Raw genomic sequence first — 18,136 nt, 5'->3', positions numbered from 1 at the left:
CTGTTTCCTTGTTGCCATATATGATTTTATGCCAGTGGGGCTTTGTTTCTGCATTTTAATAATACTGTGTTTTGCAGTAAAGAGAAACACATTCAATACAAGTCTTAACTTTCACTTTTTACATAAACACAACATATTCAAAACATGCATGTGTGTGTGTGTGTGTGTGTGTGTTGAATAATGGCTCTGCCTGCTCAGATTCCAGTGAAGGCTATGTCAATGGTTGATTATACATGGCAGTGCTATGCTGCCATCTAATGTCTAATCTTACATAGTTCATCACCAGCGCAAGTATCTCAGATGATTTGAGTTACACTCACCTTTGTTTATCCATAGGGTTTGTAAGATTCTGTGGCTAATTTAAACTTAGTGCACTCCTCTGAAGGTCAACACTAGCTTTCTTCTTGAAGACTTGATCAAGAGAATGTCAATTTAATTGACAATGATCACAATTCAATGTGTTATTGATGTCAGGAATGCTGAATCCTCCAGATTGCTGTTAGACTCCAACTCCTATCAGCCCCAAGTGACACGAATGATGGGAGTTGTAGTCCAACAACCTATGCAAGGTCACAGGTCCCCCCTTTCTAATTTGTGTAAACCTGGCAGGGAACAGAATCTCAACAAGATGATTCAGTTATAAAGTTCAAGTCAGCAAACATATCCATCAAAATATGGCTGAAATGAAGAATTGTTAGAGAGCTTTAACTTGACTTTTTGTATAATACACTTACTACACATGTTAGCCAGTTTTTCTAGTCCCCTCCAAAGGGGAATGCACAATACCTCCTCCTATTGCATGGCTAACACATCATTGTTAAAAATCTTCATAGTCCCAATAACTTATATGATCTGAGAGCAAATTTCCTTCATACACATAATGACTTCTGGCCCATTCACATTTACAATTTTCCCACCGTAACAAACCATTCCAGTAATCACTGCACCACTAAAAATAAATAAAACATTAAATGGGAATTTTCTATCATTAGTTACTACTGGTTATTAGTTTATCATTTGAGTTCATTGCAATTAAGTTGCTCTTCATCCCACAAGCACCTCTGACCTGCACAGCATACACAAGCTAATCAGGATATATGTTCATATCCTTCAAATAAATGAGAAAATGGAGATGGCTTTTAAGTTCCTTCTATTGCTGTGCTGATATGAAACCATGCTGAAGGATCCAGATTAAAATAAAAATAAAAATCAGGACCCTAAAAACCCACGGAATGCATATAATGTCGTGAGCTCCCTGGCCTCACAGTTTTATTTATCTGTGCACTTACCATTGGAATGATTGTGTATGGTAATGAGCCAGAGATGTGCAGTGATGTGAGGAAGGGAAACATCCACTTTTTCCCATTAAAAAAACTGCTGTCATGAACAAAAACAAGGAAGGAAGATTACATCATTTGCCAATCTGTCTTGTATCATTTATTGTTGCTGGAATTCATTCCACATTTCCCTCTTAAACAAGGAATGCATGAGATCTAGTTTATGGAACCCGTAATTAAAGAGAGGAAGAAGACAAGGTAAGGGCCCTTGTGTTACTTTTAAGTTTCACAGAGCCATGCAGGAAGATCTCTGCCTTGCACGACCTACTTCGTACTAGAATCCTGAGATCTACCAACTGGATTAAAGGATTCTGAAAGCCCAGGAACTTGTTTTGAATACTAACTGAACAGATCTCACAGTCTTTACACAGTCCTTTAGCTAGGAGCATAACCAAATGGAATATCAATGCATATCCTCCTGGCTCCCTGTTCTACAATAAGTATGTGCATTATCATAGAATCATAGAATCATAGAGTTGGAAGAGACCACAAGGGCCATCGAGTCCAACCCCCTGCCAAGCAGGAAACACCATCAGAGCACTCCTGACATATGGTTGTCAAGCCTCTGCTTAAAGACCTCCAAAGTAGGAGACTCCACCACACTCCTTGGCAGCAAATTCCACTCTCGAACAGCTCTTACTGTCAGGAAGTTCTTCCTAATGTTTAGGTGGAATCTTCTTTCTTGTAGTTTGGATCCATTGCTCCGTGTCCGCTTCTCTGGAGCAGCAGAAAACAACCTTTCTCCCTCCTCTATGTGACATCCTTTTATATATTTGAACATGGCTATCATATCACCCCTTAACCTCCTCTTCTCCAGGCTAAACATGCCCAGCTCCCTTAGCCGTTCCTCATAAGGCATCGTTTCCAGGCCTTTGACCATTTTGGTTGCCCTCCTCTGGACACGTTCCAGTTTGTCAGTGTCCTTCTTGAATTGTGGTGCCCAGAACTGGGCACAGTACTCCAGGTGTGGTCTGACCAGAGCAGAATACAGTGGCACTATTACTTCCCTTGATCTAGATGCTATACTCCTATTGATGCAGCCCAGAATTGCGTTGGCTTTTTTAGCTGCCGCGTCACACTGTTGGCTCATGTCAAGTTTGTGGTCAACCAAGACTCCTAGATCCTTTTCACATGTACTGCTCTCAAGCCAGGTGTCACCCATCTTGTATTTGTGCCTCTCATTTTTTTTGCCCAAGTGCAATACTTTACATTTCTCCCTGTTAAAATTCATCTTGTTTGTTTTTGCCCAGTTCTCTAATCTGTCAAGGTCGTTTTGAAGTGTGATCCTGTCCTCTGGGGTGTTAGCCACCCCTCCCAGTTTGGTGTCATCTGCAAATTTGATCAGGATGCCCTTGAGTCCATCATCCAAGTCGTTGATAAAGATGTTGAATAAGACCGGGCCCAAGACAGAACCCTGTGGCACCCCACTAGTCACTCTTCTCCAGGATGAAGAAGAACCATTGATGAGCACCCTTTGGGTTCGGTCAGTCAGCCAGTTACAAATCCACTGAGTGGTAGCATAGTCAAGACCGCATTTTACCAGCTTCTTTACAAGAATATCATGGGGCACCTTGTCAAATGCCTTGCTGAAATCAAGGTAGGCTACATCCACTGCGTTCCCTTCATCTACCAGGCTTGTAATTCTGTCAAAAAACGAGATCAGGTTAGTCTGACATGACTTATTTTTCAGAAATCCATGCTGACTATTGGTGATCACAGCATTCCTTTCTAGATGCTCACAGACTGTTTGCTTAATGATCTGTTCCAGAATCTTCCCTGCTATTGATGTCAGACTGACTGGGCGGTAATTATTTGGGTCCTCTCTTTTCCCCTTTTTGAAAATAGGGACAACATTTGCCCTCCTCCAGTCTGCCGGGACTTCGCCTGTTCTCCAGGAATTCTCAAAGATGACTGCCAGTGGTTCTGAGATCACATCTGCCAGTTCTTTTAATACTCTTGGATGCAGTTCATCTGGCCCTGGAGACTTGAATACATCTAATCTAGCCAAATATTCTTGTACTATCTCCTTAGTTATTCTGGGCTGTGTTTCCTTTGCTGAATCATTTGCTCCAAATTCTTCAGGTCGGGCATTGTTTTCTTTATCGGAGAAGACTGAGGCAAAGAAGGCATTGAGGAGTTCAGCCCTTTCTGTGTCCCCTGTTTGCATTTCACCATCTTCTCCTCTGAGTGACCCCACTGTTTCTTTGTTCTTCCTTTTGCTACGAACATACCCATAAAAGCCTTTTTTGTTGCTTTTAACCTCTCTAGCAAGCCTGAGTTCATTCTGTGCTTTAGCTTTTCTGACTTTGTGTCTACACGTGCTGGCTATTTGTTTGAATTCCTCTTTGGTGGTTTCCCCCCTTTTCCATTTTTTGTACACATCCTTTTTTAATCTTAATTCAGTTAAAAGTTCTTTAGATAGCCACCCTGGTTTCTTTAGGCACCTTCCATGTTTTCGTCTCATTGGTATTGCCTGACGTTGTGCTTTTACTATCTCCCTCTTAACAAACTCCCAGCCATCATGAACTCCCTTTCCTTTTAGTATTGCTGTCCATGGGATCTCACCCAGCACTTCCCTAAGTTTTATGAAGTCGGCTTTCTTAAAGTCAAGAAATTGAGTCCTAGTATGCTTGGCTGCTACTTTCCGCTGTATAGTAAACTTCAGGAGAGCATGATCACTCGCGCCTAATGATCCTTCCACATCTACACCACTAACCAGGTCATCAACATTGGTTAGGACCAGATCTAAAATGGCTGTTCCTCTTGTTGCTTCTCCCACTTTCTGGACAATGAAGTTGTCTGCAAGGCCAGTGAGGAATCTGTTTGACCTTATGCTCTTGGCTGAGTTTGACGTCCAACAAATATCCGGGTAATTGAAGTCCCCCATTACTACTATCTCCCTTCGTTTTGCATGCTTGGCCATCTGTTCCAGGAAGGCAGCATCTATGTCTTCCGTTTGGCTTGGGGATCTATAGTAAACTCCCACAATGAGGTCTCTGTTATTCTTCTCTCCCTTAATTTTGACCCAAATGCTCTCACTTTGGCTTTGAGGTTCTAAATCTTGGATCTCTTCACAGGTATACACATCCCTGACATATAACGCCACTCCTCCTCCTTTCTTGTCTGGTCTGTTTCTCTGAAATAGATTGTATCCCCCCATTATTACATTCCAATCGTGGGACTTATCCCACCAGGTTTCAGTGATGCCTATTATGTCATATTTAGTTTGCTGTACCAAGAGCTCAAGCTCATCTTGTTTATTTCCCATGCTTTGCGCATTAGTGTACAGACATTGAAGTCCATTAATCATTCCCCCGTGTCTCTTATTTAAGGATTTTTTCCTCCCTCCACTAGGTCCGCGTGCTGTTTGCTCCATTTGGTCTATGACATTTGGATGATCATCTTCATTAATTGATAGACTCCTACCTTCAGGAGCACTGTCTCCCTCCCCCACATTAGTCAGTTTAAAGCCCTCCTGATGAGGTTTCTGAGATTTTTGGCAAAAACATTTTGTATGGTCATAGATTCCTTGCAGAAACAGGATACCCACTGATTTAAATGGAACAGAAAGGTATGTACCGCTGAGCAAAATAAGGGGGGTGCTGCACATAAAGGAGTTTATATGTTTACTAATGGTCCACACAAGGCTTTAGTTCAAATGCTCTTTTTGAATGAGATACATATTCCTGCAGCATATACATGTTTACACAAATGAATCCTTTCGTGTCCTTTTGAATCATTATAGAAACAGGGCATGAAAGAAAATGGGATCTAGTAAACACATAGGATGAAATCTAATGTCTCATGAGTGGACTTCCCTGAATACCACAGGGCTGCCCTTCCTTCCCCCCCTCCCTCTCCCTCTCATGGAGCTTCCAATAGCCCCCAAAATCTGCTCCAAAGCATCTCCCATAACAGAGCATACAAGGGCCTGCAGGGGGAGCAGAAGGGGAAATCCAGTTGTATGAATGGAAATCCGTGGGTTTTGTTTTGTTTTGTTTTTTGGTGGATGGGCACAATAGGCTCACAGTCATCTATGTAATGCTCATTGAGGGAGATGTGAAAGTCTTTAGGACCACTCTAAACAGCTCGTGTGACTTTGTTCAGTACATCAAATAATGTCAGTAAAATAGGATGTGGGAGTTCTAGGAAAATGGGGAGGACAAGAGGTTTCTAAAATAATCCATGAATATTGTAAATGGTCTCTTTTGACATTTTGTTCCTACGTATGCAGAAATTAAATAGCATCTAACAATGTTATTAGCAAAGCTTTCTGAGGACTTTTGATTTACTTCCTAAAGAATTCATCTTGATCTAGTCCAACCAGAAAAGAACATTCTTCTTATAATGCTCTTAAAGTGCAAAACTGGTTTCAAAGAGTGTAGATTTTCCTATAATACATTACAAAGCATCACCTATTTTTACAAAGGAATATACAGAGTTGAACAAAAGCTGAATGCTCACAGAAAACTATATTTAAGTGAAACAACAACATTTGCTGAGTGTGTGTGTGTTCCACCTAGCAATAATAAACTAGAATTAAACTCTCCAGGAGTTTTTCTTTTAAATTTCACTGCAAGAACAAGGCATGGTGAGATATTTGTCCATATTTTCTATAACTTGTTAATGTAGAAAAGGTGAGGAAGGATACTATACAGGTTGTAAGAAATCCTGTTTACCCAAATGATATTTTAAAGAGTTATTCACAAACTCTTTTTAAAAAGCTGTACTAATGACAAAGCTAAGTGTACTGATTATATCTTGGCCACATATTAGTGGTACATGGTAATTATTTTTTGTTGTTGTTTCTGAGGGGTGGGGGACACACACCAGACAATATGTATGCACACAAACAGGTTTGTCTCTTGTACCCTTCCCCCCGCCCCGGAAGAAGGTTTACATATACGACTGAACATAACATTTACACTCTGCATACGGTTCTGACCAAGGGTGCCCAGCTGGAAAGGATAGTTACTCAGCAGCTACAATCTAAGAACTGAAGAGCATCCACTGCTGTTGCTCTGCTAGCACCACACTTCTCTTCCTTGCAGCCCCTTCCATGCATAAGGGGAAATCTCATTATGTGAGTGGAACTTCACACATGTGGCGCTGGATTCAACCCTCCACTTCCAGATTAGCTTTGTACAATATCCATTGCAGCCACTGTGTTGGATCTGGGAGATTCTGGGTTTCTTGTTCCCTTTTAGAGATTCCCTGACAGCAACTAACCCACTGTCTCCCGGAATTTGTTCCCTATTTTTAAAATGGAAACAACACTGATCTACCTCATGGGTTGGTATGGGGGGGGGGCGGGATGGGAGAGAGAATTAAATAGGAAATGCATAAGACTGTTTCAGCCATTCTTCTCTTGAATGATTGTAATCACACCAGGAGAGAACAAGGTTATGCTTGCTGGTTCTGACCCCCCCGCCATCTACATGTTGGGGGGGGGGAGTCTGAAGCAAAGCCCCACCCCATTAGAAGACTGAATGATAAACTAAGGAAGGCTCCATTCAAGCAATTAGCAAATGAGTGTTTTGAAATCTAAAAGCAAATTGCAGGTGCTGGGAGTGACTATGGCCCCAGCACAGGAGGCAGACACAAGAGGCAGACTGTGTCCTGTTGCAGTTCTGATCTGGGGTCACAACACCTGCTATTAAAACAAAAGGGAGCTTCCCTCACATTGCAATCAGCCAGTGCAGGGGGCCTGATCTAGACTGAGACCACAGCAGGGACACTCCACACCAGGATCCTGCTCCCGATTTGCAATTAAAACAAAAGGGAGCTTCCCTCACATTGCAATCAGCCAGTGCAGGGGGCCTGATCTAGACTGAGACCACAGCAGGGACACCCCACACCAGGATCCTGCTCCCGATTTGCTCTGCTCATGCCTGCAGTTCACTTTGAGAAGCAATTCACATAATTGCTAATAGCATGACTAACATCACATCTGCTGCTACCCCCAGCTTTACACTGCTGCTCCCATCCCAAAATACCAAGCAGTTTTTATAGGTAGGATAATTTGTCTAAACTCAGAATGAAACAGTTTATACCAAAAAAAGTAATTCTACTGCCTTTTTGCACTGTTCTCTTTTTAAAACAAAACTTCTTGGGGGTGGAAGGAGGAACAGCCAGGAAAATGTTGTGTTCTGACAATTTCATTTCATCTTCTCATCAAAACCACTCAAATGTAAATATTAACTAAGTGTAATGCCTAATCCAAACGTTAGAGGGATAAATGTTTGTGCAAGCTCCAATTATGACTCCATCAATCCTTCTGTACAATAATCCTGATTTTTTAAATATGCAAATACCCCTCTGAGATATATTGCTGCTTTCTGCTTATATATTGCTGAATTCTGATAATTACATTAAGTGCCTACCTTAGAAATGGCATCCATATTATATTATAGTGAATTCACTAATGCCACTCCTTTAGTTAGATTCAATGGTGATGAAACTCTTAAAGTGTTCCTATAAAACCAAAAAAATGAAGCTACAGCCTATGCTATCATTCAATAAACTTTTATATAACAGACACATCAAACTTCTTTCTGACTTTGGTTAATTAAAAGAAGGCAAAAAGGGTATTGGAAATGAATTTTCACCTTTTAAAAAAAGAGTAATTGGGGGAATAATCCTTCAAGCGAAGATAAAGAAGAGAAAGAGCTTGCATACAATATCCACACAGTTTTAGAAATTTGAGTCCACTTAAACATGACAAATAGGGGCTATTACTTAGGAACAGAGAATTCCACTTTAATGTAAGTGTACATAATTGCAGCAATTTATGGCTTTGCCTTGCACTTACAGGGGTTTGGGTCTCTCACCATACAACCTGTGCATTTCTATATCACCCAAAGGCTTATGTTATTATTTGCATTGGAGCTTCTAGGGAAAAAAATGTCTGCAGTATTTATGTTTAAATAGTAGCCTTTTTAGTAGTCGTCCTTGTGAACCATTACACTCTGCTCTTTAATTCTGTATATCTTAAGAAGAAGAAGAAAATGTAAACATCTCTATCTCGGCATGTATAAAATCAGTCAACATATTTTTTATCTTACCAGAGGCCTGAGTTCTGGATGAGTCAGAATGTATCCATTGTTCGTGATTGCGAATGCATATCCATGAATACCTAACTGTAAGGATATAGGAAAGAAAAGAACCTGAATAAATAGGGCCTACAGAGCAGGTAAACTTTTGGAACACAAACCATCAGGAAGTTCTATGGCACAAGACCCATCTAAAAAATGTGAACTGCACAGAAATACATTTCAGTAGTGGGTTTTCAGGAAAATTTCCTGGTGCATTGTGCCTTGGCACCTCAAACTTGGCAATTATAAGCCTGTAGCAACAAAGCATTTTGCTCAAATTCAAGTGAAGTCCCTTTTCTTTAACATGTACAGTGGTACCTCGGGTTACATACGCTTCAGGTTACATATGCTTCAGGTTACAGACTTGGCTAACCCAGAAATAGTATCTCGAGTTAAGAACTTTGCTTCAGGATGAGAACAGAAATCGCGCGGCAGCAGTGGAAGGCCCCATTAGCTAAAGTGGTGCTTCAGGTTAAGAACAGTTTCAGGTTAAGAACGGACCTCCGGAATGAATTAAGTACTTAACCTGAGATACCACTGTAGTAAAAAAAAATCCCTATAGCTGTGGGGACTTCAGTATATTAGGGGTGGGGAGCTCTGGGCAACCTTCTTGGGGGTGTCACATAACAATGATGGGCGGGGCTAGAAGCAAAAGATAAAAGGCAAATTCTACTACAGTGGAACCTCGGAAGTTGAACAGAATCCGTTCAACTTCCAAAATGTTCAGAAACCAAGGCACAGCTTCCGATTGGCTGCAGGAAGCTCCTGTAGCCAATCGGAAGCCGCGGAAGTCGCATCGGACATTCGGGTTCCAAACAATGTTTGCAAACCAGAACACTCACTTCCGGGTTGGTGGTGTTCAGGAGCCAAAACGTTTTACACGCAAGGCCTTCGGGATCCAAGGTACGACTGTCCTACTACTATTTTTATTATTGAATTTGTATACTGCCCTTAATCCACAGATCTCAGGATGGTTTTTTCTACACACATTTCCACAGCTTGCTCTATCTGCCATCCAGGTAGCAAGAGCATTACCAGAGTTCAAGGACACTCAGGGAGGATGCAAAGAGGGGCTGGTGAGGTGTGGCATGGGGACAAAGTGAAGGGCCAGACAGACTGAATTTGGCTCCTGGGCCTGAGGTTCCACATCCCTGCAGGAAACAACAGAGCTACAATATCCACCTCATGGCATGCATGCATCTTTTCTCACTCTCTTATGTATTTTAGGGGAAATAAACAGATATATACACATCAATCTAACACAGTGTTTCCCAACCGGTGTTCCGCGGCACACGAGTGTGCCGTGAGACGTTGCCTCGTGTGCCGCGAGATGCCTGGAGGGAGGCGGGCGAGTCGGGTGGCGAGAGGCGGGGCGGCGGCGGCGAGGAGAGGCCGCGCCTCCTGCTGCTGCCTGGCGCTCCTCCTCGCAGCCGGCAGCGCTGCCTGGGCGCCTCCGCGCAACTCTGCCTCGCTGGGTTTGGTCTCCCAGCAGAGACGGGTCACACGCGCCCCTCCCTCCCTCCCTCAGCCTGCGCGGAGGGAGAGCCAGAGAGAGGCATCGCTCCTGCGCGGCGGGAGAGGGAGCAGCCGGAGCGATGCCCCAAACGAACGCATGGGACCGGAGGGGAAATCCTCTCCGAGGCGGATTGAGCGCAGCTGAGAGAAGCCTTTCGAGGAGCTGCCGTGTCCCCTGGAAACCCCCTTCCCAGCTCTGCCTCAGCCGCCGCCGCCTCAGTTGCCGCCGTCCCTCAGTCCCTCGCTCTGCTGCCTCCTCCCACCCCCAAAGCTTGGAGGTTCCCCAGCAAGGGGGAGGGAAAAAACTTTCACTTTTGTGCATCCCTCCCGGCGTGACGCTGCGCGCTGACGTCACGGGGCGGGGCTTTAATGGTGGTGTGCCGCGAGATTTTTTTTCAGTAAACAGGTGTGCCGTTGCCCAAAAACGTTTGGGAAACACTGATCTAACACATTTAGTGCTGCCAGTAGTGGCTGTGGGATGGCTTCCAGGGGTCCTTGGGCACAGTGGGGCTCTTGGCCCCTTCTTTTCCTCCTCTAGCCACACCTCTCTCTCTCTCTTGGCCCCATCCCTTTAAACTAAAACACATATTGATCAGTATGGCAACCCACTATTGTCAAATGTTGCCTTTTTATTTATTTATTGAGCCAGCAGTATAACTTGGACTTCATCTAATCCACTACTCTAGACAGTAGGAGTAAGTCCTACTGAACTCATTGGGGCTTACTTCTGAATAGACACATAGGATGGAATAGGTAAAAGGTAAAAGTAAAATATGATGGATTTCTCTGTCACAAGTAGACACCTATCACTTATAGAATCCCATGCCAGGAAAAAAGTGCAAGAAGATGCTTCAGAAGGCTCTACTTGCCCCTTCAATCTCCATGACCATCCTTAGAATATATGGAAGCAAGTCTTGTTTATTTTAGTTTCTGTGGTTCCTTTGGACGAGAAAGGCCCCCAAATACAGTCTTCCCAGAAACCGGCACAGCTGTCACTGACAGAGCTTATGACTGAGCTCAATGTGAAATCTCAATTGTTGTGCTTTGCGAGAAATCCAGCTGTCTTACTAAATTAAAATGAGGGAAGGAGTTTCAAATATGCCTGCTCAGGGCTCCTCAGATTTTTAAATTAAAATATCCTGGATTGGGCTATGATGCTTACCATTTGCACCCCAGGGTTTTGGCAGGGCAAACTTGTCCAGTTCTACTGGCAGCAGAACTTTGGCTTTACAGAAAGGAAGAGAAAAATGAAGCATCTCTGCTTCCTTTGCTCAAAGTTAACTGAGCAATATGATTTATCAGAAAGGAGGAACCTAAAACATAATTAGCAAGTGCAGAAGATGTGCTGCTCTTTATTTTCCACGGAAAATGGAAGTTGTTGTTTTAAACTTATTGGAGAGAAGGAAAAACCTTGATTTGGTTTAAACCACTTCAGTACTGAAAGACAACAGGAGACTGGTAATTGGACCTAGGCACCTTACTGTCTGTGATCAAGAGAGTAAAAAAATAGTAGATGGACATAATACTATATGCATAAAAAGGGACTATTTCTAATTCAGAGACTCATACAATTTCCACTTTCAAACCTCAGAGATATATTGGAAGTAATCTGAGAGCAATGTAGTGTTGTATTAGGCCTGAAAGTACATGCATAATCAAATTTAGCACTGCACTTATTTCAATAGCAATCCTACCCCTTTTGACAATGCTTCTGTTACACAGCTGACTGCCCTCATTGATTGCAATAAATGTATCTTCAAATCACTGATGTCTAGTCATTAAAATGTCCCCTAGTGAAAAACCCCCGCTGCTGATAGCTTTGGCAGATGTTCTGTACAACACAGCTTTACCGCTGGGAAGGCAGATCAAATACAGAAATAGTTTTAAACCTGCCGGGTTGGGTGTGTGTGTTTTGCAGTGCATAATACAACTTATTTCTAAAATTGCCCAAATCATCTCTTAATCAATTGTGACTGTTCTCAAGACATTCTCTAGCTTAAAGGTCACATTACTTTATATGAAAGGCCACTGTCTTCAGATAAGGTTCATTCTAAAGTAAGGATCAATCTTATATACCACCAGGGAAATGGTGGGATGGATCCAGCGAAGCATAAACAGGTTTCTGCTTCCGAAATAGGGCTTTTCTCTCCTCTCCATCCCATCGCTTTCCCATTTCTCCCATGGCCCTGAAAAGCTGCTCTTGAAGGTCAGGGAAATGGTGTGCTATGGGGCATGAGGGACTATAGTTGAAGAGGGAATCAGCATAATTCAAGAGCCACAGCTTTGATGGTACAAAGAGGTTGACGGCTGACCTGCCCTTGAACAGCCCTCATCGCGTGTGTGCACTTGTACTTGCGCACGCATGCACACATGCACACACACACACACAGAGAGAAAATTATCAACTGAGGTCATTTCTAATACAGTGTGGTGCATAATCAGGTACAGATTACTTTGAAGGAAATGGCTAAGGACAATGAAAAGGGACTTGAGTCCAGTGCACTTGAAACTGGTACTGTACTTTTTTGGCACATATATTATCAACTATATTGAACAAGGTACATTGGCAGACTTAAAATTGTGATGCAAGAATTTACTATTACTGCAAAAGCCCTGTAGCTACAGTTTAGCTACAGTTTGAACCCAAACTAGTAATGTGCTGCCTTAGATCTTACTATTCACCTCAGCAAACCTTGAAGATACCAAATCACATTTGAGAATTTCTCCTCAAGACCGCTTTGTAGCTAATTCAGAACCTTGGGCAATAATTGTAATTGGATACCCAAATTCAAACTCCAGTGAGATAGATAGCCACAAATCTTACAAAAGAGAAAAAATGTGTTTGAGAAACTCAAGCTTTTTTGGGAATCTATGAAGAACTGCTTAAGTGAACAATTAATCTGTGTGTGTGTGTGTGTGTGTATGTGTGTGTGTGTGTGTGTGTGTGTGTGTGTGCGCGCGCGCATGCGCACATGTGGGTATTGCTGTATTGTCCTCTTGTATATTTGCTTATAGTTTGACAAGCAAAGGAGTGCATTAGTTGCATAGCAACGACTTGAATCTAAAATTCTCATTTGCCCAATATCTTATGTCATTCTTGCAGCTTGGCTAAGGAAGAGGAAATCAGTGATATATTGTTCAGCCTGCAGTGTGGAATGTGGGAGAGGAAAAGCCACACATAGGCTTGTGTGGGTTATAATAGGCCACAACTTTATTGGTTACAGCTCACTGAGTTTTGGCATGGCATAGGATGGGATCTAGTTATCAGGCAGCTGTTGGTGGAAGTTGCATGACTTGCAGGCCAACCACTGTGTGCACTGATACCATGATCCTATCATACAGCCTGGAATGCAGTATGTGCGCTACCTCCCTGAGGCCTTGAAGCACCACCCAGGATCCCTTAAGGGGATCTCCCAGAGGGAAGAGAGGTGATCATCCCTGCTCTGGATTCAACCCAATGCCTCTCCACCTGCAATAATGAGTTGTGGTGAAATATAAAATAATGAACAACAACCATCAGAACACAAATGTTGCTACGAGGAAGGTCAAAGACCCACACCAGTTGTGAATGTGTGTGAAATTCCTTCCCAGCCCTGTCAACCAGTAGCTAACCTTCCTTCATAGCAAACTTAAGTATCTTTCCTAAGAGTTTTCGCTACAGTCTGCTCCCTGGTTTTGCTTCCTAAGCTCCACTGGCAGCACTGGTTGTTCCTGAGCAGTGGTAGCCACACAACTGGGCAGTGCCCTACAGCGGAAGCAGCACTAAAAGGATTTGGTTCTGCTTCGCTCTCACATCCCACGTGGTGCAGCAAATTGATGTTTCCAGAAAGCGAGGTCTGGGGCTTGTAGCAAAGTTTTGAAGGGTTTCTTAAAAACAACAACAAACGTCTTTTTAAAGGATTTGGGAAATGTAGCCATTTCCGAAAAAGGGATAGTACATTACTGAGTAATATCTAAGGTATTAAGAGATCTGGAATTCCATTTTGGGGGGAATGATCTGTGAAGAAATCTTACCTAGACTGGCTTTATTATACACAAGAAGCACACCCAATAAATAATTTGTTTGAATAATATGGGTTAGATGTCCCTCTAGAGCTACACCCGTTGAAGAAATGATAGCACTGACAATATTCTGCAAATAACAGAAGGCTCAGAACATGATTTATAGCATGAACACATCTTGGAATGGTGTGCAACACTTGGAGCAATGCCTGGCAAATGTTGTACAAGGCCTTGTGAAAGAGATTGCACAAGAACTTGCGCTACAGAACCACACAGTTGGAATTCACTTCTCTTTGCTTCCACAATGGTTGTGTGTTACATTAAGAAAAGCCCCTTCCCTTGCAGAAGACGCTGCTCATTTGCAGAAAAGCATATCCGGATTCAATAGATATTTTGCAGCATATAAATGTAATTTACGTACTTCTAATTCAATACAATGAACTGGTAATCAAAATGTTATTTACCTTGTATTTTGGAATAGTCTTTAGAAGTTCTTTCACTGGAACATCTGTGCCCACAACTCCCAAAAGAATGCCTTTCGATCTCTATTTTAAAAGATTGTTTGGGAAAAATGCAGATTAGTTGGAACAAACAATTACAGTTAGAGCACAGTAATTCAGTCAATAAGTATTTCCCATATGGATTAAAACTGCACTGAGCACTGCCGATAACTAGCTAATTCTTCCAACTATTTGACAAGGTATTATGGGTGGCTGCAGCTAATCTGGCTGAATACGCACGCAAACAAAATCAATAGATGTCTTTTTCCCCCTACCCTAGAAATAAAATCAAAGGTTGTGTGCGAAGTTGCAGCTGATAAGGATGCTTTCAATTAAACACTCTGACTCAGGAAGCCCCATCCAGACAAAATATGAAATAGAAAAATGCAATTTATCTTCTGTTTCAAATAGCTTGTGAAGCCCAGGAGGCAAGAATGAAATGTGAAGGGCAAGGTAAATGCAAATATAAAATGGAAATAAGATTTTAAAAAACCCAGATCCCTATTATAGAAATATAGTAGAAATATTTCTGGATATATACACTAGCACTAGTCTAAGAAAAGAATAATTACAGACATTTGCTCTGATCAGAAAAAACCACAGTGACAGCAAAAGCACACACATTTGTGTCTGTGTGCACAGATGTACAGTATCTTATGCACAAACATGTGAACATGTTGTTGTAGGGAATTTCTATGGTAAAATTGGTTACAGGTGCACACGTGTTACCTTCTTCCTACCTGTGATCTATTCCACCTTGAACAGCAGGCTGCTGTGCACCCAATACAGTAGTGTGGCAAATCTGAACAATTCAGGGAAAGATTGGGGTGCTTAGATCCTATTGAAACCAATAGCTTCCAAGCATAAATAAAAATTTTTTAGCTTTACCTGGATTGCATCCTATTTGATGTCCAAAAAACCCCAACTATGCTAAACAGTATTTAAAACCTTGATATTTCTATTTTTAATGTGTGCTTCTTCTTAAAAAGGGACAAGGCGTTTTATTTCAAGAACCACTGGAAGTTTACTTTTCAGTTCTTTGCTGCTAAGTATGTTGTATGGCATTTATTTTAACACCAAGTACACATTTATGGGGAAAAGGTAGAGGATACCAACAGTCGAGAAATGCATAGCTTCATCAAGACGTTCACATTTGTGCTGATTTTGTAGCACATGGCTGGTGTATGGCGTGAGTACTTACAGTCTCATTTTGCTTACTAAATACTGGCATGGCAACAGTGGTCATCAAAACCAATCCCTGATCGTCTGCAAGCTACATTTAAAAAATAAGAAGAGATATTAATACAGAGCAATATGAGATGGGACCATTATCAAATCATAGCTATGAAAGCATCCAAAGAAGTTATCTTCTGATTAATGGAAATGATGTTTAAGAGCCCATTGCAACCTGCATTGCATTGCTTTTTAGTGCATCTGAGTGAGCCTCAGTCCAAATCATGTGCCTATAGGAAGGTGTTGTTAAAATCATCTTTCATTTAAAGAAAGAGAAATCTAGTACTGTAATCTTTTACTCATCTGTTGGATATGTATTGAATATTTTTGTATTCAGACAAATCTCCCTTAATTTTCTTTACATTTCCACTTCTCGTGGGATCCAATTTACAACTTTTTGCAGGACGAACACTCTGATGGTAGTAGATGACGGTAGCCTTTGGGCTAATACCTACACCCCACTGGGCTGCTTCTTACATGGCTTTCATGCCAGCTTGGTAAGAAGTGAGTTGAGAGCTTATGGCTCTCAGCCATAGTCATTTCCACAATCTCCGATGCATTGCAGCTATGTTAGAGATCATGTACGACAATGCTGCTGACCTCCGTGAACTCCTGGCTCACAGACTGCATATAGCTCATGCAAACACAGATGACAGGCAAATTCCCTGTTAGCGAAAAAACAGTGCTATTTGGTGGTTGAGCCAGTCTTCTACCTCCTGCTTTCCCGTGGCCAAATTCAGCCCCAGCATTGGGAAACAATCAAATTCTATGTTGTCACCAAACATATGGCAACCACATATTAAGATTGTGACAAGGAAAACGGGGACATATTTTTTCCCACCCCCGGTAGATTTGTGATGGACAATTTTGACTGTTTGCGAAACTGTTCCTGGAAGAATACAAAACTAAGTCTTTATATGATTCCTCATATCTCAAAGTTCATATCTCCAAGTTTTTTTACCTGTAAAGCTGGTATAATGTGGTTTTGCCAGTCAGTGGGAGTTGAGGCATTAATAGTTAATATACGATAGCCTTTCATGTATTCTTATGAACAAAGTACACATATAAAGAATTGCTTTATATGGATTACTACTCGATATACTGTTTATTTACAAAGCACATTAAGTGGCAGATTAACACGGTGACAGGATATACAGACTTAAGTCACACACACACACACATGCACTAAACTGTAATCGGGGGCAAGATATGTTTGGAATTTAAAAAAAAAAAATCTCTCTGGATCTCCCCTCCCACACAATTCCCACACACCCCTCAATCCCCTGTAGCCAGGGGTTGTTGAAGCGTTCCCTCCCAGCCACAGTGACATCACTTGTAGGAGCACAACAGTGGGTCCAGACAGTATGGCTGAGGTTTCCAAGGTGTAATGCCAGGAAGCATGTGGGTTATGCACTCAGGTGCGTGCCCACAGTGTCCTGGAGCACAGCACTTTTGGTGGATGCAGAGTTTCGCCGTCTTACAAATGTATATTGGCATGGATAGTTTACAGATACAAAGAGCTATCAAAACACGCTGCCATTTCCCCAGGGAGAAACAATTGTTCAAGCAGTCCACTGCCACTGAGAGAACGCCACACCTCAAAGTATTTTAGAAAGTCAAGAGCAAAACACCAAACATTTAGCAGAATGTATATTTAGCTAAAACACCTGATTGAGAGGTAGGGATTGAATAGAAGTTATGGGCTGACTCCAGAATTAAGCATCTATAATGGGGCTGGTGGAACCGATTTCTCCACTCCTCCTCCCTGTGAAATAGGGTGCACTGTGGCATGGGGAGGGCTGAGGGGGAAGGAAGGGTCCAGAAAAACTCGGCAAAAGTGTATTTCACAAGCAGAGCTCCCACTCTCTGGGGTTGCCTTTGCCTGATGGGGGGGGGGAGGGATCACCCATCTGCCCATGCTGCAGCCTACCCATTCAGTAGGGTCCCCCAAACCTTGATGGACCATTTTTGAGGAAGCTGCAATGCAGAGGAGAAAGCAGGCACATCCGCTGCTGCCAGCATTGTTATGTACGCTTGATTCTGAATCCAACTATTCGTTTTTGAAATTCTTTCATAGCCATTTTATTAAATGGCTCTTTGATATAATTAGGCAAAAAACAAGGCCAAGACATGATGGAAGCTGGAGGGTGTTGTTTTCTCTTTGAAGGTGGTGAACCACCCAAGAAATGTTGTTCCTGGACAGTCAACAAATGCCTAAACAAACAAATGCTTTAATTGGTATGTTCCACTGGAATCCATAGGAATTCTCTTATCGTGAAATAATGTAATCATATGCACGTGTAAGTTTAAATCTAAAATAAAATACTTTTAAAAGGTAATAAACCAAGTGGAAATTAGCTAGCTTCTGAAGACAGGAGTCTTAACGTAGTTAGTAAAGGAGTCCCATGGGTTCAAACAACATATTTATTAATAATTTGTATAAACAGAGAGGTAG

General features: G+C 42.1%; 1 protein-coding gene across 4 annotated transcripts in view; it reads right to left on the bottom strand.

Moving 5' to 3' along the window:
* CACNA2D3 (calcium voltage-gated channel auxiliary subunit alpha2delta 3) overlaps window positions 1-18,136 on the bottom strand; it is a 482,706-nt gene that overhangs the window by 121,342 nt on the left and 343,228 nt on the right. For all 4 annotated transcript variants that reach the window (XR_014522462.1, XR_014522463.1, XR_014522464.1 and 1 more), the window contains 3 exons: window positions 15,650-15,721; window positions 14,413-14,493; window positions 8,402-8,476 (listed from right to left, as the gene is read on the bottom strand). Coding sequence is in view for 1 of the 4 variants with exons in the window: in XM_083489214.1 (XP_083345340.1) it covers window positions 8,402-8,476; window positions 14,413-14,493; window positions 15,650-15,721 (228 nt within the window). In the remaining 3 variants the exon portion in view is untranslated. The remainder of the gene's footprint in view (window positions 1-8,401; window positions 8,477-14,412; window positions 14,494-15,649; window positions 15,722-18,136) is intronic.

Source organism: Podarcis liolepis (genome assembly GCF_965112155.1).
Source record: "Podarcis liolepis genome assembly, chromosome: 2".
Classification (NCBI taxonomy): Eukaryota; Metazoa; Chordata; class Lepidosauria; order Squamata; family Lacertidae; genus Podarcis; species Podarcis liolepis.
This window is presented reverse-complemented; position numbering and strand designations above follow the sequence as displayed.